The sequence below is a fragment of the Dipodomys ordii genome, unplaced genomic scaffold (genome assembly GCF_000151885.1).
Source record: "Dipodomys ordii isolate 6190 unplaced genomic scaffold, Dord_2.0 Scaffold17, whole genome shotgun sequence".
Lineage (NCBI taxonomy): Eukaryota > Metazoa > Chordata > Mammalia > Rodentia > Heteromyidae > Dipodomys > Dipodomys ordii.
The window spans coordinates 1,697,142-1,720,920 of record NW_012267233.1 but is presented as its reverse complement, the minus strand read 5'-3'; the positions used below and the strand labels follow the sequence as shown (position 1 = coordinate 1,720,920).

At 39.6% G+C, this 23,779-nt stretch overlaps 1 protein-coding gene across 3 annotated transcripts in view; it reads right to left on the bottom strand.

Annotated features, from left to right (window-relative positions):
- The window catches only part of Csmd3 (CUB and Sushi multiple domains 3), a 929,488-nt gene extending 922,056 nt beyond the window's left edge, over window positions 1–7,432 (bottom strand). For all 3 annotated transcript variants that reach the window (XM_013012565.1, XM_013012564.1, XM_013012566.1), the window contains exon 1: window positions 7,255–7,432. In XM_013012565.1, coding sequence (XP_012868019.1) covers window positions 7,255–7,432 — 178 coding nt within the window. The remainder of the gene's footprint in view (window positions 1–7,254) is intronic.
- Window positions 7,433–23,779: the final 16,347 nt, after the last annotated feature.

Here is a 23,779-nt window from a genome sequence, read left to right as displayed (position 1 = left end):
TTAGCCAAAGTGAAATAATAGCTAGTGAGAATAAACTACTGTTAAGGAAACATTAAGGTTGTTTTGATAGGGATGAAGTGTGTGGGAATTAATACTAGTTTAGTACATACATATTTATTTTAATAATATTAATGTCAGATACTCCCAGGTACTAGCCGCATACATGATTTACATACAATGTACACAATGAACGCAATGGTAGTTTGCCGTATAAAAAATGAAACCAAGACTTTTGCCAGCCCAAAGAAAATTGCTGGCAGATTCATTCTTTGTCTTTCAGGTCTTAGAAATTGGGAGAGCACTGGCTCTTTTCACTTTGCTCTTTTCACTTTCAGAATGCACCAGCATTTTCTGCCTGGCTTGCTAACATCACAAGTAACCGTGCCTGACTATCAGATAGCTGATGCAACAGACCTCTTGTGGTATCTAAGATTTTATATTTCTGAACTCTATCCAGAGGATGCTAGTGTTACTTGTATTTATTTTTAGGTTAGTTTCAAGCTTATTTTATTTGTATCATCTTCAAGTGGTTGTTGAAAACTATTTCAACTCAACCTGTCAGTTTGTGAATACAATGTATCTGGATCAATGACACCCTCTCATCATTCTTCTCCGTCTTTCCCATCCATTCTGTCAATTTACCTGGTTCCAATTTCACATGGGTACATTCAATATTATGGCTGCAGTTATGAACTCTACCCTTTTCCATTCTACCCAGATCCCTCTCCCTTTGTCTTCACCGTCCTGACAACACAAGTTCTAACTTTCTCATACTCATTTTCTTTATTAGTTGTTAAAAGGAGTTATACCATTAAAATCCTCCCTTGAATATGCCATACATTAGATAATGTTTGTGTATATAGTCATATGACTCTGCATAAGTTTATACACATAGTTGTACTTTCGATCTAACTTCCATGTATTAGAAAAGCATGAGTCCTTTGTTGAGACAGCTTGCAAACTACTGCAGTACAAATACTGAATAGCCACTAACATAATGTTGTAATAGCTAATGTCATGTGTGATCAGCACTGATATTCCATTTATCCAGCCACAAGGTATAAGAAGGTTGTCAGTTTAGAGAGTTTAGAGATGATTTTGAATTGGTTTTGGACAATGAGCTATCATGTGTTGGAAATATTAGGTATCTTCCAACTGCACAAAAGAGCTTAGTCTGATGATAGGCAACTCATTTGAAAGCTGCAAAGTCAGCACCTTAAGTGAAGGACAGACAGCCATTAGCATAAGATGGTGAGTTCTGGAAGGTATCCACTAAGTATTTGTCAATGTCATTCAATAAAGTGCTAGTCCTAATGAGCATAAGAACCTCATGAAGAACCAAATTCTGGAAAAACAATTTGTGGGCCCAATCCTCCTGGAAAACAACAGGAGTCTCCCATTCTCTGGCTCTGATAGGGAAAAGATACATTCCATAATCACAGTGTCTATTCTCTCACTTTTCCCAGATCTCATCGAAAAATCTAACTAGGAGCCTGCACTGTTTCCATAAAGTACAGACTTTGTGAGCAAAGGCAATGGAAAAAGGAGATCAAGTGGAAAAATTACTAAGGCAAGATTTAGCGTATATTTAGATAAAATAAAATGCCTTTGCAGTTTATTTGTCTCATGCATTTTTAAACTTCTTCATCTAGTCAGTTTGCTTTCAATACCCCAAGTATGGAATTTCAAGCAAAGTACATAATGGAATATATTCTGAAGTAATCATGTTGTTTAAAAAGGAGCCATTTATTAAGATGGAGTTGCTTCATGCTTTTAAGTTATTTTTCTCCAACTCAAGTTATTTTCCCAAATTTTCCGTAATACTGGAAATGTTTCATACTTGAGAGCTTTTACGAAGTAGAGGAAAATCCTTCTCTCAGGACATAGAAGAGTATATGAAGAATGAAAAACTTGTGCTTCTTTTGCTTATTTGCCTTTGAAATTGAATGCTTGTATTTTAACATCAGAGTTTTCTTTCCACGTGAGTACCCAGGCATTTTTAACTGCTCTACTTCTCTTACAACTTTTTTTTCTTGTTGTTTTATCAGATATTGCAATACATTTGCTGTTTATTTGCAATCATATCCAGTTCTGTCCCATTTGCTGCCAGCTTCAGCTTATTTTTGTTTTGTTCTTTATACTTCATATGTTGTGTTCAGAGGAATGACATATATACCTTTAAACCTATTCAGCTACCCCACAAATAGAAAAGTTAATCAAGGTGGTATGGTGTTAACCACTGAAACAAAGCCTGTGCTCTTGGAGTACTTAATTTATTGAGTAATTCTACCTTTTTTTTTCCTCCTTTGAAGATCTCAAGTGAACTGGCATCAGATTTTCAAGTGCTGAAACTTACTCCTTAATTATTTCTGCTCACACACAGATTCCAAATAGGGCTTAATACAACACCTCCTCAGCCTCCCCCATGCAGAAGGTTTAGGCAAGTGCTTGCTGCAAAAGGATATTTCACTTAGCTTTTTGTGCACAGAAGCAGATGCTTTGAAATCAGAGACTCTTTCAATCCTATCTAGGCTGGATAGTGGGTTGGCTTAGTATCTAAAGGCTCAAAGCCTGCCCTGGATAAGAGAAGCAAGCAACTGTCCCCTGTCCTGGACCTATCTCTCTTAGATTATCCTGCCTCATTACTATTTTGCGATGCACAGCCATGTCTCCCCCCCACCATGTGCTCGGATTTCAGTCCTCATTGGGCCATCCCAAGGGGGCTTGAAAAGGAACCTCCTCTGTCCTCTTTTCAAGAGTCCGACTTGCTTAGACCCCTTGGTACACTTTTGTACATTCCCCTAGGAACTGCTCTCCTGCTTGCTTTGACCCCAGTGGCCCAAGAATAAGGAGCAAGGCCTTCAGTCTCCATTGCTTGTTCCTTCTATAAGCTTTCTGAGTGTCTCTTAGAGGAGAAGGTCTGCAGTCGGCTCAGAGAAAGGGTGTTTGTGAATGGCCTTACAGCAGTGATTGCAGCAGCCCAGGGAGTGTGGAGATGGCAGAAAATCAACCCACAAGTATCTCCTCCTAGTATCCATGCTTACTCTAGTGCCTCCTGAGAGTGTCTGGGAGTCAATTTATTATCCTTGCTCCTAGCAACACACAAGGGCAAGTGCATGCATGGGCAGGCACACACACACACACACACACACACACACACATGCAAATGCAAGGACACACACAGCCACATAGTAACACTATGAGCCACTTCAGGCACCCAGTTTAACCGGGTTTGATTCATTAAAACATATTTGGGGAGTCTGGATTTCTAGAAGCAAGTCATAAATATTTCCAGGGGGAAGGACAGCTACCCAAACTCCAGTGGGAAGGGATCCTAGTTTCCAATACAAGGCTTGTTCTCAGGCAGTGATGGTCCTGACCTAGCTAGAAGGGTTGGTGTGAAGGTCATAGCCTTAGCTTAGATGGATTGTTGTTGTTGTTGTTTAATTTCTTGTTGGTGTTTTTTTGGGGGGGGGAATTCTGAAGGTACATTATTGTCTTCTCACCACCCACCCCAGCTTGGAAAAGCTCTATGAGATTCTAAGCTTGCTTGCTTGTTTTCCTGGCATGTGAAGTTGGACTGTCACCTAGAAGGTAAATGAGTGTTTCAGTACCAGCAGACAAGAGCAGTGTTAGAACCTTCTAGGTGTGGACGCAAGCCTTACCCATGGATACCATGACACCCGCCCCCCCCCTTCATGGCAGAACTCCTTAGGGTTGAGATTTCATCCAAGCCCTGCCCCCAGAAGAGCTCCATGGCTGCTGGGGCTACAGTGTAGCTCCCGTAGGTGCCAGAGGCTGTAGAAGCCTTCTCTCCTTCTGGAAGCCCTGAGTCTTGTAGAAAGTCCTAGGTGCTAGCCTGGGGATGGGGTGCTCCCGGAATAACAGCACCTGGCTCCCTCCCACCTGCTGCAAATGCCTTCTGTACACCAGGTGTGTGTGCCACTGGGGTCCCCAGAGAAGAAGCCCGGGAGAGCGCCCCGCGGGTGTCTGGAGAGTGCGGGACTCCTGAACTCTGCTAAGATTGCTCTACAGAGAGGCCAGACAGATAAGTCGCAGTTGTTGATGATTCCCAAACCTCTCTCTGTCCCTCTCTCTTTCCCTCCCTCCCTCCCTCCTTCCCTGCCTCCCTCCCTCCTTCTCTCTTTCTGTTTCTCCCCTCTTTCTCTTTCTCTCTCTCTCTTTCTTTCTCTCTCTCTCTCTCTCTCTCTCTCTCTCTCTCTCTCTCTCCATCTCTTCCTCCCTCCCTCCCACCCTCCCCTCCCTACTTTCTGGGTCCCTCTCTCCAGTCTAAGTAGACTCCACCCCACCTCTCCAATCCTACACCCTGCACAGGAGTTTCCTTGCAACCAGAACAGCCCTGGTCAGCCCCACCCAAGAGGCCCAAGCCTGGCTTTCACCCCTTCCAGTGCCCACCCTAGGCGGTTCCTCCCAGGAAAGCTCTTTGTCATTGCTCTTGCACACCGATGTGAGAGGGTGGAGGGTGGAAATGATCTACAGATGGCAGAATTCTCCGGGCTGGGGCTGCTCACTTGGAAAAACAGGGGCCTTTGGTGTCCGGAACTCTGGCCCTAGATTAGAACCGAGATTAGAATCTGCCAAACCCCTGAAAGCACTCTCTTGGATCTGAGCTTCATGGTGGGCCTGGAGCCCAGAACTAACAGTGTGTGAGACAAAAGCAGGCAGAAGCGGCTATCAGAACCAGCCACATCTCAGACATTGCAGCATTCTTGGTATTAATAAAACCTGGAGGCCGAGGTGAAATTAACATTTAAGAGGGAGAGGTGAACAAGAAGAATCCCTAAACATCCGCATCTTGCAGCATCTGGGTGCAGATCTCAAACACACGACCTGTGCAAGTTCCTCAGAATTTCACGGGGTCCACATTCCAAGTCCTGCATATAGGAACCGTCTTTCAAGTGTCAGATGGTGACAATGAAGAACTTTACTAGCATGGAACTATTTGAAAGGCTTGCAGAATATCGATAGAACAGGACCAAAGAAAGACGAGGCTAAACTCAAGTCTTCCCAAAGTCTCTAAAGCTGGAGTCTGCTCAAAAGAGACCCTTTACCTCCATCCAAATGAGCGGAGCTGGGAATCAAGGGGAGGGGGGGTTCTCATGGTCAGTCCTATTAAAAAGCAAACCTCAGGTGCGTTTTGTTTGAAAAATACGGTAGGTGCGGGCAGCCAGGGCTGGAATTGCAGGGGACCAGGCTCAGCTTTCCCTGGCTGGCAAGCTTGCCTGCTTCCCAGACTCCCTCCTGCCTAGGTGCCCCCCAAATGTTTTGGCTCAACAGGTATCGCAGGGAAACTCACACTTAACCCCTGGTCATCTTCTGGAAAGAGACACTGCTACATTAATTTATATCCCCCCCCCCTCCAATCAAGGGCTGCTGGCTCACTTTGGCTGCCCCGTGGGAGCCGGTGTCTCACAGGCAGCCCCCCGGGCATCCATTAACAACAGACTCCCGCACGGACAGCACAGCACAGCCCAAATGCCTGGCTCTCCCCAAGTCCATTTGGACCCGGAAAAGCCCTCTCGAGCACACCCAGACACACACTGTGTACTGCTGGCAGTGTAGTTAGCACATTTAGGACAAGCCACTTAGCTCAGATCTGTGCTCACACACACACACAGACACACACACACACACACACACACACACACACACAGACTGAGCACAAGGTTGGGATTACAAGTCACTTGCAGCCACAGGAACCCCAGATGACTTCTTGGCATTTAAGGATGTACCTTAAATGGGAGATGGGCTACCCATCATCGGTCATCTCAGAGGGAAGAGTAACCACTTCAGTTCCCTCCTCCCCCCCAAAAAAAAAATCCCCGTGAATTGTCATTTTCCCTGAATGCAAATGCGCTGCCTTGTGTGTGGGGACAGCCAGCTGCAAGCTGGACAATAAACTGTTTCATAGATTCGTGTCCCAATTGCGGTTCAGAGAGGTTCTCCTTCACAAAGGGAGAAGCGTCCAGTTTGTGTTGACAGCCGGGGCCCAAACAACCCTCCAAACCTCCAGCACCCCCACCCATGGTCAGAGGACGCCCGGGATTGGAAAACTAGCCCCAAGAAAACCAGCCAGTCCAGCCAGTGCCTCAGCCCTGCCCGGGCTAGGGAGAGAGGTGATGTGCAGAAAGCATAGCATGAGTCATAAACATCTCCTGAGAATTCTTTGCAGAGATTCATGGACACAGGGCGCCGAAGTTGTGGAAGCGAGCTGGAGATCTATTTTCTCTCCTCCCCCCCCCCCCCTCCAGCCAGGACATCAGTTCTTCCAATGATCCTGACTGTCCCCTGCCTTCCTTCTTAGGAATCATTTATTTGATTTATTTATTTTTTACAGCCTACCCGCCCCCTCCCCCTCCCTCTTGTCTGTACATGTGACACTCTACCTGTCTGAACGCTGAGACTTGCTGGGGATTTGGATTTTGATCATGAGCTAATGACTTTCTTCCTATCTTCATTCACCTCCCGATCGTGGACCTTTTACGCTTGGTGGAATGGCAGATCATTTTAAATCCTCATTTTTTTTCTTTTTTCTTTTTTTTTTCTGGCGAAATGTTTACCACCGAAGACAAGGAAGCGCCTCTACATTTTTTTTTCTTTCATTGCTAAAAGCCCAACATAGAAACAATTCACCCATGTAAGCAGACATTCCTGTTGGAATGTTTTAGAAGATCCTTGTGTCCTAGTGTACTTAACACGAGCACGTTCCTACCACATTGCGAACTTTATTCCCTACCCAAAGGGTTAAAGAGCATTGACACCCAGGTCTTTAGTAACAATGAAAATAAAAAATCCACCCAAAACCTCATTGATTTGACAAGATATCAAGATAATCTTCACCACCCAGAACAGAAAAGGAAAAAAAAAAAGTCTTGCAGTGGAATTCTGCCTGGCTATCCGCTAGTTAGAAGCTATAGGAATCAACTCACGTCTTCGTTTGAGCATACTGCAAGAATATTTATTGAGCCCAAGCTCAATCACCGCATTGAACGCCAAATCTGGCAACCAAAATGCATTTCCTATCTGAAAGTTGGGGGTGGTGACGGTGGGGGGGGATGTGTGTGAAAGAGCTGTGAATCAAGTCCTTCATCGGTATTATCATGATTATTTTATCGGGTACAAATCGCAAAGTAATCTCTCCAGCCTCGCTTAGGCGACAAGTCAAGCCGAGGGGACCCCCCCTACACACACACACACACATACACACACACCCCAAAAAGAAAGCCAACCTACCTTTCACACAAGACACCGTCCATAAAAAGACGAGGTTCCAAAACGTAAATCCACTTTTAATTCCCATGTTCTTGCTCAGGATGGAGTCTCGGCGGCCACATTTAGCGCATCCCCTCGAGCCCGGCTCCCGGGACTTGGATTCCTGCGCCCGGCTTCCCCCGTTGCGGATCCTTTGCATACTATGCGCGAGCTCCGAATTCCTGCTCCTCAGCCCGGCGCAGTAGAGTTGGTGGTGTTGGTGGTGGTGCGCGGTCACAGCTCGGAGTGAATGGTGTTTCTGGGATACCACAGCAACCTTGAGGAGGACTCAACCATCTCTCCAACAGGGGCACAGAGTCTCCGCTTACTCTCGATTCTCTCTTTTCTTAGGCGTTTTTTCCCCCTCTCTCCCCACCCCTCCAGCCAAAATCTACCTCGATTCCAACTGGTTTTTACAACCACCAGCCAACACCACGGAGCCTCTTAGAAAGCCCGACTCTCCTCTTGGATAAACTCCCCACAATATTTGAAATTAAGGGGCTTGGTGTTTTTTTTTAAATCTCACTCCTCCTCTCCCCCCACCCTGCCACCTCAGCTCCCCGAATAGATCAATTCTGCCTGTAAAAGCAGCCCAAGAAATATTATGTTCGTGAGCTCTCCAACACAGCCTGCGAATCCAGAAGCAAGGCTAAAGGAATATTTGCTGCCTGAGATCTGCGTTGGGTTTTTTTTTTGGGGGGGGGAGAAAGAGGGGGTGAGGTTGTGATCATAATGAATCTGGTTCCACGGATGGCCACCTCGTTATAATGGAACGTGTGTTATTACTACAGTAGTTGCAGTATATTTTCAGGCAGGAGTCTTGCATTTAGTATCCTTTCATTTAATTGGAAAAAAAAAAGAAATCACAGGGGATGGGTTTATTTGCACACATGCATTTACATATTCAAATAACTACGTATGCACCCATAACGGGGATTCTATGATTTGGTAAACGGATTTCATTTGTAGCCGGATACAGGGTGGAGAGAGAAAGTCAGTCTATTATTTTTTCTCCCCCCCCCAAAATAGTTCATTCTTTTATCCCACCCAGCCTCCTTTCAGCCGCTCTGCATCTCAGTTCAACTACTTTATTTGTGGCAGTTATTTAGAACACACTCGTTTGTCTTAATTCGGAATCCGTCCCAAATACGTTAATGAGAGGTTTCTTTCAAAATGCAAAATGTATGTATCTATACATCTGGATTCGGCAGCCAGGAGCCCTCGCAAGGGTTAAGATTGTGCAAAGGAAGAGTTCTTGCGCCATCTACTGGTCGTCTCCGAGCCACCCGCTTCTCCACGTCCGGGCAGGGACCCCGTTTCTCTGGGTGTAGAAGAGCTGTGTCGCTCAGACCTGTGCGTTTTCCACCTCTTTTCCAATTTCCTAATCCTTCTCAGCATACTTCTCTAACAAATCTTTAGGCAAGCAAGCTTTATTTAGTTAGTTGTTTTTTTGGACTGGACCCACACTGGTGATCTAACCTCTCATGAAGAGGGGAAGGGTCTTCTTTCAGGAATGGAAGGGCCGCAACGTGGGTTCTATAGAACAGGTACTTGCAAATGCCAGGTTTCCTTTTTGTATGCCAAAGACTGCTGGGGTGGGGGAGCGAGCCTCCAAGAAGGGATTGAAAAGGACTGCCGGATTGGAGTTTGCAGCTCCCCATCTTGCTCACAAATAATGGATTCGGTCCCATGCACCACACCATCTCCCCAGCCAGATTTTGTCGCTGGGCTTGCATGAGAGCTGGCAGCTCCGTGGGCCAAGGCTCTGGCAGGTGGAGGGAATTCTCCTCCGGGAAGTGGGCACACTGCGAGCAAGCATCCACAGACAGACGTGAGTGGCGAGGGGACGGGGGCCAGTCGGATATTCATAAGAAGCACAATGAGACCGAGATAGAGCACAGAAACCGCGAAGGACAGAGGGAAGGAAAGGGACAGAGAGACAGAGGGAGAGAGGGAAGGAGGAGAGACACACAGAGACACACATACACAGACAATCTTGAAATGAAGGGCAAAGGTGCGTCTTAATGCAAGATGATGGGAGGTATGATTTTTTTTTCCCATGAGTAGGTGTATCCCCAAGGGTGTGTGTGCTGTACCTACATATGTGCGTGCAAGACAATGTGTGTGTGTGTGTGTTACCACTGGGATCCTCCGACCCCCCCCCCCCCGCGGGCAGATAGCTAAAAGGCAAAAGCTGTAGATGCCCAACTGACCTCATTGGATTTCAGAGGTGCATTTGAGGAGCAGTGGGAGCGAATGTAGTTCCTGCCCACCCGTGACCTTCTCTTATCTGCTTATGCAGATTATCAGAAGGCGTGAGCTCTGGGTTGGGACTGAAGAGCTTTGGGGAGGATCAGCTTTGGGAATGTAACTCAGCTACCTTGGAAGTGACGCTGGCAAGATGTCACATTATTGCTGCTGCTGCTACTTTTCCGTAGCTGGACAAGGAGTGGATGCAAACGAGTCCTGGCAATTAATAAAGACACACAAGAGAAACCTCTTTACTAAGTGGGCAGAAATTAGTCACCTCAACTGGTTTCAAGTTCTACTAAAAGGAAACCTAAGTCTTGGATTTATGAAATCTAGTTGAATGCATCATTATGTATCCAGACAGGAGGACTTTAAACTAAAAGAACTTTTATATGTCAAAAGCAGGAGTGTTTGCATTGTAATTATTGTGCACAAAATACATTTTGATCATGGTACCATAAAGATGCTGCTAAGAGAACAATTTCTGACATTTATTTTCAAACATATTGGTAATCCCATAATCCAATTATCTTTCTCAAATGAATCCTGCCTATCAATTCGTTGTGAGATGTGTGGAAGATTTATCTGGTAGATCATAATACACTGAAAATACTAGAGTTTCCATATTCTGCAGCTCACAATAAATCACGGACCATTTTTCACTCACTCACTCCAGTTTCTGAGAGAGGATAGGAAATCATATTTTTCAAAAAGCAGAAAAAAAGTTGAGGCATGAGGAAATCAAGTGGTTTAACCAAGGTCTTCATCAGGCACTGTCATTTATTAATATTTAATTTATTTTTTTCCTGCCAGTCCTGGAGCTGGAATTGAGGGCCTTGGCCTCTCTCAGTTGCTTTTATTTCTGCTCAAGCTTATGTTCTACCAACTGAGCCACAGCTACACTTCTGGCTTATTTGTGTTTAATTGGAGAAAAGAGTCTCAGTGACTTTCATACCTGGGCTGATTTTGAACTATGATTCTCAAACCTTAGCCTCCTATGTAGGCATGAACAACTGGTGCCTGGCAGGAGCACTGGGTTTTAATGGAACATTAACACCGTTTTTTTTTCAAGGTACAATTTCAAAAGGTATTCCAGATTATCAGTCAGAACCCAGAAACAATATTATCATTGAACAACCTCCATAAGAAAAATATCCAGTATCAATATTTGGGAAGAAGAACATTAGGAAACTAACACAATTGGATATAGAAAGAATACCTAGCACAATAGTAAATCTCAAATGCTTTGTATTAGCTGTATATGACACATCTCAGTTAATCCTCACTGCATTTGCTGAAACAAGTACTGAAGTTACTTTTCATTTCATAGACTAAACAATTGATAAATGGTAAACTTAATTGTCTTAACCATAATAATATGTATGAGGAAGTGTGAAGTCAAAGTATTTATGGCTCAAATTGCTGGCCTACTGGAAGGAAGGCAACACTAGCTCCCAGAGATGCTTGTTTACAAGTTGAGCAACAAGGTAGCAGTGCCAATGGCTCAGACATGTAATCCTAACTACTCCTGACACTAAGATCTGAGGAGCATAGTTCAAAGCCAGTCTAAGCAGGAAAATCTGTGAGACTTGTATCGCCCAATTAACCACCCAAAATCTCAAAGTGGAGCTTTAGTGCTAGCCTTGAGCAAAAATACTCAAGGATAGTGCTCAGGTCCTGAATGCAAGCCCCAGAAGAAACACACACACACACACACACACACACACACACACACACACACACATACACACACACACACACTTCTAATAACTCCAGCAACTACCACAGTTAAATACAATCCTTTATAAGTTTTCTACCTAGTTACATAAATGCAAAGATTCAATAGATCATTTATAAATGATCAATGCTTTGAAAATACATATGCACATATAAAGGGAAACTTTGTAGTTGTTCTTCATTAAAATTCCTTGGGTTTGGTTTGTCCATTTTCTGCTTTCTAAAGTCTATTGATCTTCTCAAAAGTCATGTGAATGGTGACTTGACACATTGTAGTGAAATAATACCCTCCAGAACTTAAAAAAAAATAAAGTAAAATTGAGGTAGGAAACAGTTAGGACATTGTTTAAATGGAAGGGCCCAGATTTCCATTCCTTTTTAATTCTTCCCACAAATACCTGTGTATTACAATTAGCATTGATCCCAAAGTAGCAGAACTGGCACTAAAAAGGACAAAATAAGGACCTTTCCAAAAATTGCCTTGCATTAATATAGCGACTTGACATTTATCTACTCTGTTTTAGCACTCAGGGGCATTTTTCATTGAAAAATGAATAAACTGCTCAAAGCAGACAGAGTACACTGTGGGAAAAATACCTACCATAAAAATTTGGCAAAACAGCCTCCATTGTCTAAAGAGGTACATAGATGTTTGGGTGAGGTATAAAGATAGAAAGGTTTTTCTTCTTTCAGGTTATAGATATGCAGGTTTACAGGAAGATTACAGAAAGATTATTGTTCAAGTTAAGTCATTTTTTGTTGATGTATTCTAGAAATACTCCTGCCTATTAAAGCTTAATATACACTAAGTGTAGGTTTATAATTAAGATGCTCAAGTGCAGACCTCGGGTCTTCTGTGGGGAAAATAAAAATAAAAATAGAGTGAAATAAACATGATGCTTGTACTCATAACCTTATAGACAGTCTTTCCTGTGCTTTACAATATATGCATGTATATAGAGAAGATAGATAATTGTCTATGCACAACCTATTTATCTATTATAGATCTCTGCATATCTATACCTATACTGCATATATCTAGCTGTGTTTTTATATTTATTTTAATCATGAGTGAGTAGAGGGGGGAAAACAATTGATTTTCTATTTTTTTAATGTAAACATCTGTCACTCTTATCTGACTCCTACAACTCCTGGGTACTAAAATATTTGAATTTAAACATGAACTCTAGAATAATAAGCTATTTCTAATTCAACTTCCTGTATTTTCTTTATTAGTAATAATATTTTTGAGAGGAAAATAAGAGACTGAATATTTATGATGAAGTGATTGTAAATGCAAAGTACATTTAGGAAGAAATGTTACCAGGCAGAGCTAGAAGCATCCGGCCTTCCTGCTGCTAATCAAGACAGGTGGAGACCAGTTCCTTGGAAGTATTGCCAAGGTAACTTCCTCAGCTGTCTTTTCTTTTCATGTGCTGATCTTTGTAACTCATCCATGAAGACTGAAGCCTTGCAGACATATCAGTCTTTTATTATTTTTAAATTATTATTAAACAGAGATAATACAGAGATTACAGTTACATAAATCAGATACTGAGTACATTTCTCTCTGTACAATGCTATCCCTTTCTTCTCTCTCTCTCCCAACATTTTAATCTTTTTTAAAGCTTTTAGTCACATTAAGAAAATCAATAAAATGTATATGTCACATAAAGGTTGTGACACTGTATGTTAAAGAAAGGAAGAAAAACATTAAAACAGAAGAAAGTGTACTCATTACCTTGCTCATGTAACTGTAACCCCTCTGTAAAGCATTTTTACAATAAAAAAGTACAAAAGAAAACCCAGAAGGAAGTATCTGCCTCATCTGAACGTAAGGTTCACCCTGCACAATTCAGTAATTCAACATTTGAATTTTCACAACTGTTTTGCTCCCAAATTTAGATGATTGAATGTACAATGTATTCATAGTTTAATATAAAAGATCTGCAGATCTGAAGAAGGGAGAACTGGAAGAAATGGGGGTAATAATATGGAAGAAATAGCAAATAGAAATGGCAAAGTATTTTCTGTTTATCTCGGGTGCTTCGTTCTCTTAATGATCTAGGCTGGTATCATTGCTTAATTTTTAAATTTGTGTTTTTCTGTGTAGGGTGCAGGAAGTAGTTTTCCAAATATAACCAAGATGACCTCTATCTCTGTTTCGTAAGTGATAAGGTTGTCTTGCTAAGGTTAGCTGAGCAAATCCCAATTCCCATTGGAGCACTTTTCTTTATTATCATTCCTTTAATATAGTTATATACTACCATCAGTGTCAAATACACTTGAGAACACATAAATATTTCGGGAACATAAATCAGTACTTGGAGTTCACATGCTACAAATTTATCTAAATTATTATCAAAATGTACTGTGCATTTTATTTTATCTGCCAGCACACTCATTTTCATCTAAAATGTATCATTTATACATTCTCTACTACTCCTCAAACTTGACAATTGCTTAAGATAAAGGTACATTCTCAAATATTCACACTCGAGTGAAACCATTTGTTTTTCTCTCTACTCTAACATAAATCATGTAGTGTGTGTCAAACTTCTATGTATTTTGCTTCATTCAGTTTTCAGAATATCATAAGTTTTTGGTTTTAGGGTTTTTTTTGAAAATTTTGTTGAGATATCTAGACATTTACATGAACAATCTTGCAAGCTAAAGTCAATTCTACAAAAGTGTAATAATCTTTTTTAAGATGATGTTGCATTGTACGCCCAGAAGTCTCAACTAAATAAACTGTTGTACTTAACTAAAAGGCAAGTTCATATCACCAATGTAAAGAATGACTTTCTAAATTCAGGAAACTGCTGTTGATGGTAAAGCAGAATTTATTACCTTTCCTTAGCTTTTAATTCTGAGGTTAATTTTGTGAAATATTGCTGGGTTCTTCACCATTTATATATGCGCTGTGTGCTTTTGAACTACATTGATTATGAATATTTTCAGTATATAATTTGATCTAATTTTTAAACTTCCCAGATAATTACTAATAATTCTGTTGTTTAACAGCTTTTAAAATGTATCTTGAAATTTTTTTTGGGTGGTCCAGTCATGGGGCCTGAACTCTGGTCGCTGTCCCTCAGCTCTTCAGCTCAAGGCTAGTGCTCTACCACTTGAGCCACAGCGCCACTTCCAGCTTTTTTCTTTTTGTTTATGTGGTGCTGAAGAATCAAACCCAGGGCCCATGCATGCAAGGAAAGCACTCTACCACTGAACCACCTTCCCAGCCCCTCTTGAAATTTTAATATTAAAATATTTACCAGAATAACAGCTCAGGAAGCCAAATAAAATAAGTGTTTTTTTTTTCCTCAGATAAATGTTAAGAGTGACCTTGAATAATGACTTTGGCCACAAAAGGAAAAAAAATCAATTTTTGTTTGGCTACACATAATCCAATTTAGATTTTAACTACAAATATCTGTTTCATCTTGGAAGGGATCAGTTCCTTCTTTATTCTGTATACATAGGATCACTTTCATATATGCTTTTTTATTTGGAATATCACTTTTGATATCTTAATGCAAGGAAACAAATACAAGAAATATACACTAATTCATTGCCAAGAAGCTTAATAGAAGAGTCACAATATACTCAAAAGCAAGAGTAGAGTGTCAATATACTTCAGGTAAAGGGAGATGTCTGTGAATATCGAGGTGGTGGGTGGATAATACCTTCAGAACTGGAGAAAACTACATGAAAGAGACAAATATTTGAGACATTCTAGAGTTACATGAGGAAATTTGACAGGAATAAGAAATTCCAGCAGGAAGATTTCTTTCCAGAAATGCTCTGAGTAAGGTTGGAAACGTTAAATGCATATTTAAAATGTAGTCAATTACGATGTCAAAAAAGACATGGGAGAAGATGTTGGAAAAGTAAATTAGCCAAGAAGACTGGAAAATTGGAAGACAATGACAAGTCTGTTGTCATTTTCTCAATAGTATGCAATGATTGGTCAACTCATATAAACTTCTAGTAGTAAATTTGTAAACCATTCAATCAATAGATTGCTTTATTAAATGAGCAAATCAGTTTAGCATTTAATGATATATTATATGCAGTGGTTTATTAAAAATATTTAATCCATCATTTCTAGAAATGGGTTATGTATTGTAAGCATACTTTATATGGCTCAGTAGTCATTTCATACTTATATGAATTAGCAGTTACATTTAGAATTCTTTGCTTCTAGTTATTCCTAGTGACACGTAAATACACCTAGAATTTACCTCCTTATCCTGTGAACACTGTAATGAGTTTTGGAAGATTTCACAGACAGAGACTAAGTTTGAATGGATCAAAAGCTAGCCTCAAAATGTAAGTTTTTTTTTTTTTTTTTCTGGTCCTGAAGCTTGAACTCAGGGCCTGAGCGCTGTTCCTGAGCTTGTTGATGCGCAAGGCTAGTGCTCTGCTACTTGAGCCAGAGTGTCACTTTTTCTGAGTTGTTTATTAGAGCTAAGAGTCTCACAGACTTCTCTACCTGGGCTGGCTTTGCACCATTATGGTCAGATCTCAGCCTCTTGAGTAGCTAGGATTGCACGTGAAAGTTGCTAGCTCCTGTTTCATGATGTGAGATTTTTTTAATGCAGAAAATAACAACTATATCACTTAAGAAGTTAAGCTATCTGATAATGATAATATATTCCTTTTTTTGTTACATTAACCTTAAAAGTATTATTCTTGATCAGATTTTTTTCCAATTAACTTTTCCTTTTCTAAATCAAAAGACAAAAAAAAAAAACAAAGCGCAAATAAAAACTGAAACAAAAAGGAAACAGAAGAAAGAGAGGCCATCATCAGATAGTCAAAGTCACGCTAAAGGGGAAATATTAAACTATATGTTTTGTATAGTCTAGATCAATGTGTACTATTGGATTTGAAACCAAAATTTGGAATTGATAATGTAATCAGGCTAATAATGGTGTCACATTTTAATAAGAGTGACAGTAAACAAGTCACACTCGAGTTTTCCCCTTTTAAAATGAGAATACTTATCTAGCTCAGAGATTTTTTTTTAAATCAGATCATGTAAGAGTTTCTTAACTGCCTTATGTTCTACTACTCTAAACCTATTTGACCATACAACTGGTGGGTTGAAAGTAGTTCTCCAAAGTGTCTAAGTCTTGACCCCTGGGATCCATGAATGCGACCTTACTTTTAGAAAGGGACGCCTATGAGGGGTTATGGCAATCGTAGGCTGATTTGATTGCTCCACATACATGCACACTTATATGAACTCCTAACATTTTGTCAAATAAATATACACAGTTGTTAGCCAATTAAAACAAAATTTGCATAAGAAAGAAGACCTCAGCTGATAGAAATAACAAGCATGTTGAATATTCTGTCTTCTTCTTCTTCTTCTTCTTCTTCTTCTTCTTCTTCTTCTTCTTCTTCTTCTTCTTCTTCTTCTTCTTCTTCTTCTTCTTCTTCTTCTTCTTCCTTCTCCTTCTCCTTCCTCTTCTTCATCTTCCTCCTCTCCTTCCCCTCTTCTTCCTCCCTCTCCTTTCCCTTCTCCCCCTCCTTCCCCTCCTCTCCCTCTTCCCCCTCCTCCTCCTTCTCTTTTATTGGTTATGGGGCTTGAACTCTGGACCTGGGCACTGTCCCTCATCTCTTCAGCTGAACACTAGAGCTCTCCCACCTGAAACAAAGAGCCACTTCCTGTTTTCTAGTGGTTAATTGGAGATAAAAGTCTTACAGACTTTTCTGCCTGGACTGGCTTTGAACCATGATCCTCAGATCTCAGCCTCCTGAGTAGCTAGGATTATAGGCGTGAGCCATCTGCTCCTAGCTGTTAAATCCTTTCTAATAAAAGAAAATGAGGAAGATTTTACATGTGTACAATATGAAATATGGATTCCTATTGAGAAAAAGACTTGATAAAGCAATATGAGAAAGGAAACAGGTGTCCACAAGCCACAGACAACCAAAATTGTTTTGTTCTCACCAGCACTTAGAAGCGAATCATAGAAAACAGATTCACTGTCAAAGCTTTCAAAAAGATCAATTTTCTGACATCTTGTTTCCATTCAGAGAGAATAAAAGATTGTTGTTTTAAAACACCAAATGATTGGGCTGGGAAGGTGGCTCAGTGGTAGAGCACTTGCCTTGCATGAATGAGGCCCTGGGTTCGATTCCTCAGCACCACATAAGCAGAAAAAAAAGCCAGAAGTGGCTCTGTGGCTCAAGTGGTAGAGTCCTAGCCTTGAGCTGAAGAGCTGAGGGACAGTGCCCAGGCCCAGAGTTCAGGCCCCACAACCGGACACACACACAAAAAAATAAAAATAAAAAAAACACCAAATGAGTATCTGGTCATGATTAAAGTAGCCCTGGAGAACAAATTTAGTTCTTGAAGTTTCAAAGCCACAAGACTTAGGAGCCTGCTTATTTTACTGCATTTCAGTGCTGTCCTGTTAGCTTTCTGCTTTTTTCCAGACACTTCAGAACGTTTCTTCCTTTTCTTCAGCTCAATATCAACATTCTTCATGTGAGAATTTATTCATTTAATTATATTTGTATTTTTATGACTGTCACTGGTGCCAGTAAATGTTTGATATAGCACTTCTATGCTTTAGTCCAAGTATGAACGTTGTACAGTTTGTTCTTTCCTAGCATCTCAAACTCAGTGTAGGTAATATCACCATAATCACTCCAAATAATCCTCCTTCCCTGCGTTTGCTACTGAATGCACTCAGTAATGGCTGCCCTTGCCTTCTCCATTTCTCAGAACCAAATGTTATTTTATTTTATTTTTTACCATCTTAGGATTTGAACTCAGTACCCGCACACTGTCCCCTAAGCATTTTTTGTTCAAGGTTAGTGCTCTGCCACTTCAGTTACAGCATTGTTTCTAGTTTGTTTATTGGAGATAAAAGTCTCAGGGACTTTTCTGCCTGGGCTGGTTTCAAACTACAATCCTCACATCTTAACCTCCTGAGTAGGTAGGATTATAAGCATGAGCCACCAGTGCCCAGCCAAAATTCTTTTCCTTTTTTTTTAAAGCATATCTCTCATCCTTGTATCTGAAGAAGTTTCTCTGTATTAGACTTCACTGTGTCTAGTTGTGTTAGACTGAGTCCTTTTCTATTTGCTTCACTTCCATCATCTGAGTCCAAATGATAATGGTCTCTTCACATGTTATTTACCTCAATGATTCATTGCTTGTCTTCAGGCTTACCACTACTAGGCTATGCTATATCACTCTGAGTCTAATCATTTCATCATGGCTCTTATCCAGCAGTTGCTATAAGCCTTTCCATTTTGTAATTTCATGGTCAAGACATTTTGTGGATCCTCGTTCCATGTAGTAAATTCATTTCAACAAATACATACTCTGCATGTATTGGTATTTCCTCTTTGGAACCTTGTTGAAAGCTTGCTTATCTTTATCATCCTATCCAAACCAAATTTCAACTCAGATTTAAGGTTTAAACATTTTTCTTGATTGGTTTCATGGGTCCATACCAATGGACTTGAAAAAAAATCTATGGATTTTTCTGGTGACATTTCTACTTCTCTACTTTCTCTTTATTGCTTACAATTATGACTTTATAGGTTAAAGTAGCTTAGAACATTTAAAAGTGATATGCTAAATATTCACAACGAACTATTTGTTGTACTATAAACTGGATGCATATTTGCTGAATGGCTATTTCAATGCATTTTAACAAATTAATTATGCTGAGTTTAATCTTTAGTGCACACATGATTTTATCTATATCTACATGTTTGTATGCTTACTTGAAATAGAGAGGAGGAGAATCAAGAGTGAGATGGAGTGGGTGGGGGAATATTAGTTGTAAGAAGAAGTGAAATGAAGAAGGTTGAGTCCACTAACATTAATTATAATGAGGTTGGATAGTGAATGTCAGACTGACTACTCTCATTTCTCCTTTGGCTCTGAGACATTCCACTTTCACATGCAAAAACAGTTCTGTCTAACTGTTTGGCAGATTGTTTGAGCTGGAATTAAATGTGCACAGCTGGTACCATCTGCTTGAAATTCTTTAATTCTTGTTATCTCTTAAACAACTTTTGCTTTTGTCTTACTCATAATTCATTTATGGAAAAGAAGGAAGACCTGTGAGTAAAGGGTTTTCACATTCTCATACATGTGCTCATACATACATGTGCTAATGGCTCTCAGATTAGTAAATAAATACCAATGACATGAATAAACTTTCATTTTAATATTTTTACACTATTATTTTATTTATATATATTTATTTGAAAAATGTTATACAGAGGGGTTACAGTTACATGAGTAGGGTAATAAGTACATTTTGTAGCAAGCATTGTTACCTCCTCCTTTGTTTTCCCCTACCATGACTTTCCTCCCACCTCTCCAAATGTTTCCCCACCCAACCCCAACATTGTAAAGTGTCCTGTACATCTCGTCGTCACAATGGGTCTGCCTGCATCCCCATTTAAGTGCTCCCCAATGTCCCTTCCCCTCGCTGAATTACAAAAATGTTTATACAAGGTGCAGAGCACTGGTATCAAAACCAGGGAGAACAGGGGTTATATTGTGAGGGAAGAACATACAAAAGAAACAAAAGAATCACATTGTAAGTACATTAAAAACATAAGAAAGAAAGAAAGAAAGAGAAAAAGAAAGAGAGAGAGAAAGAAAGAAAGAAAGAACACTGGTATCCCTGTCTTGGGGTACATTTGCTTAACCTTATCTCATGTGGCCATATGTACATTGCCTTTGACTTTCTCTGTTGTCCTAGACATGTACTAGTCATTGCAAACAAGGGAAACCATGGGATCTATGTTTCTTTGGGCCTAGCTTACTTCACTTAATATAATTTTTTCCAAGTCTTTCATTTCCTAACAAATGGGGCAATGTCATTCTTTCTGACGAAGGCATAGAATTCCATTATATATATATATATATATATATATATATATATCTCACATTTTCTTGATCCATTCACCTACTGAGGGGCATCTGGGTTGGTTCCATATCTTAGCTATGGTAAATAATGCTGCGATAAACACAGACCTATAGCCACCTAATCTTTGACAAAGGAACTAAAGAAATAGAATGGAAGAAAAACAGCCTTTTCAGTAAATGGTACTGGTAAAATTGGTTAAACACTTGTAGAAAACTAAAGCTAGATCCGTATATATCACCCTGCACCAGAATCAACTCCAAATGGATCAAAGACCTCAGAGTCAAAGCAGGCTCCATGAAAACATTACAAGAAATAGGCGAAACTCTAGGGCTCCTTGGCACAGGCTGAAATTTTCTTAATAGAGACCCAGAAGCACAACAAATCAAAGAACGGTTGGACAAATGGGGTTGAATGAAACTGCAGAAATTCTGCAAGGCAAAGGATAGATAGCAAGATCAACAGAAAGCCCACAGACCGGGAGAAGATCTTCACTAGCCATACAATGGATGAGGTTCTCATATCTAAAATATACTTTGCACTCATAAAACTAAATCCTCCAACAACAAATCTTCAAAGAAACAATTGCCTGATTAACAAATTGGCTAAAGACTTAAAGAGAGACTTCTCTGAGAAGAAAATAAGAATGACCAATAGACACATGAAGAAATGCTCAACTTCTTTAGCCATAAAATAAATGCAAATCAAGACAATGTTGAGATTTCACATCACTCCAGTAACAATGGCTATAATCAAGGAATCTAGTAACAACAGATGCTGGAAGGGATGTGGCCAAAAGGGAACCCTACTGCATTGTTTGTGGGAGTGTAAACTTGTTCAACCACTCTGGAAAGCAGTATGGAGGTTGCTCAAAAGACTCCACATAGAGCTCCCTTATGGCCCAGCAATCCCACTTTTGGGCATTTACCCAAATGATCACAAGCAAGGTCATACCAAAGCTACCAGCACAACCATGTTTATCACAGCATTATTACTATAGCTAAGATATAAACTTTATAATCAATAGCATTAATAAACCAACGATAGTAAATTGTTGCCTTGTTTATTAATGTTGATAAAGTGTCTGCCTAACTTAAGTGATAATCACATTGTTTGAGAAATAAAACTGAGTTCAGTTTCGGGTAGCCAATTATAAGCACATCTTAAGATCTTATATTACAATAATGATACCATTTCAAATAATTATGTTTATAATTTATTACTTTTTAATTTATTTATTATGTTGAAATATATCCCTTGTGATAAACCTGTGTTATTCTTGAAACTTTCCATTCTTTCATTTCATTGACTTCTGTTTCCTTAATATCTTTCATATCAGTATTTTCTATGAACCTTAAGATAACTGATTTTCTATCCTTCATTCACTTCATTGTATGAACCACACAATAGTAAGCTTTCTAAATACAGTAATTTTACTCTCCTACTTCACATTTGTCTAAGTCTTTATACTTTCTTCAAAATCTGGTGGGAAAATATTTGTGCAATGTTATTAGATACTTGTTCCTTTTTTCTGACATTTATGCTTTCACTTCTGCTTCTACTTTGTCTTTGGAAAACTCAAAAACAAGCTTCAAAGAAAAATTCAGGTTATTTATTTATTTATTTATTTTGGTGGTAGAACTTATTTCTAATTCTCTTTGTAGTAAGAAAAATGACCTCCTTTTTCCATGCTCTGTAAGGTCATGCCCGCAATACTGTAGGGACACTAATCACAATGTATTGTTATCTTGTGTCCTGTGAACTCAGGGAGGAAATGTAACCAAATGCAGTCATTATATTCAATGTATAATATGGAAAAGTAATTACCTAATAGGAGGGTATGGATGGGATGAAAAGAGATCAGGAGGATGATGGAGGGGATGACATTCATCAAGATTCACATTACCCATATATTGACTCTGTAATTGAAAATCCTTTGGAAAACTACTTCAAAATAGATAAAATAATTTTTTGAAAGTATTCAAGTTAAATGTAACTTTTTTCCTCGTCTTCTTTTAAAATTATTCTCAAGTAGTTTGAACTTAATCTATCAAACGTCTCCAATTGATGGAGAGAAGTACAGCCAAGAAAGGTATTTGGGGTGCTAATAACCAAATTTAGTGTAGGATTGCAGGAATTCATCCTGAATGGTTCTCTTCAGTTGCTATCTGTATCCAGTTGAGAAGCTGGCTTCATCTTTATTCTGGCGTTGTGATTGTGTGGACATGGCCAAAAGGGAAATCTATTACACTGTTGATGGGAATGAAAGCTTATTTAACCACTCTGGAAAGCAGTATAGATGTTCGTCAAAAAACTAAACATAGAGCTATCCTAAGACCCCGCAGTTACACTTCTAGGCACATATCCAGAACACAAACAAGGCCACACTAAAGCAACCAGCATAATCATGTTCTTTGCAGTATTATTTTCGGTAGCCAAAATGTGGAGTCAGCACAGATGTCCCTCAGTGGATAAATGGATCAATAAAATGTGGTATATGTACACATTGGAATTCTACTTATCCATCAGAAAGAATGATATTGTACAATTTGTAAAGGAGTGAAAGACTTGGAAAATTATAGTAAGCAAATTAAGCAAGACACAGAGAAACATAGGTTGCATACTTTCCCTCACTAGTGGTATATAAAATATGGCCATTTACTACAAGTGAACTTATTGGGTGGAAATCAAGGGGTTACAAATGAATTAACCAACAAAAGGAGTTCTAGAAAATGGATACTTAGAATAGGGGAGGGGAGGGCCTAGGGGAAAGCGGTAGAAGAATGAAGGGGGAAATGGGGAAGATAGCAGGCAAAAACAAATTGTGTATTCTAAAGAATTGAGAAAAATAAGGGCAGGAGTAGGTCGGAGGAGGATGAATAATTTGAAGTGATCAAGATGAATTGTGCACATAAAAAGTTTTGATAAATGGCAAAAAATCCAATACATATCCTAAAATTAAGTAAGGGAAGAATAGTTTGGTAGGGGTGGGTGAGAGAGTTGAAAGGGGTGACATAGATCGTGATGCACTGTGTTTATAAACTGCTATGTTGAATTGCAACTCCTTTGTACAACTACTTAAAGATAATTAAAATTATTTTAAAATATATTGTTTAGTGTATCTTGCTAAAATGCATAAAAATGAAAAAAGAAAGGGCTGGCCAAAGCAACAAAATATATCGTTCAAAATACTTGAAAGATTGAAACACAATAAGCTAAATTCTACAAGAAAAATACAGCATTTTTTGTAGTATTGTAGAAATAATGTCATAAGCCATCCTACTGGATGCTTGCTAGCCATTCTTCACAAGAGTAGAGAAGATATTGTGACAGTCTCAGTATTGTCTATCAAGTTGTGGATATGTTGTAGTCAAATTCTGGAACCTCTGAAAGGTTTTCCCTCTAGAAGTAACTGGACTATTTTGTTGCCTGAAGTGATAAAAATAAGACTTCAATTTGACCTGATGAGTTTGTCACTCTATATCCACACCACCATACCAAGACTTGTTAATCAAAAGAAAGGACCATTTTATCATATTCTTTTAGGATAAAAGACGTGCCTACATGACCATAAATCAAGTTTTTTTTTAATTGTGAAAATACTGTGC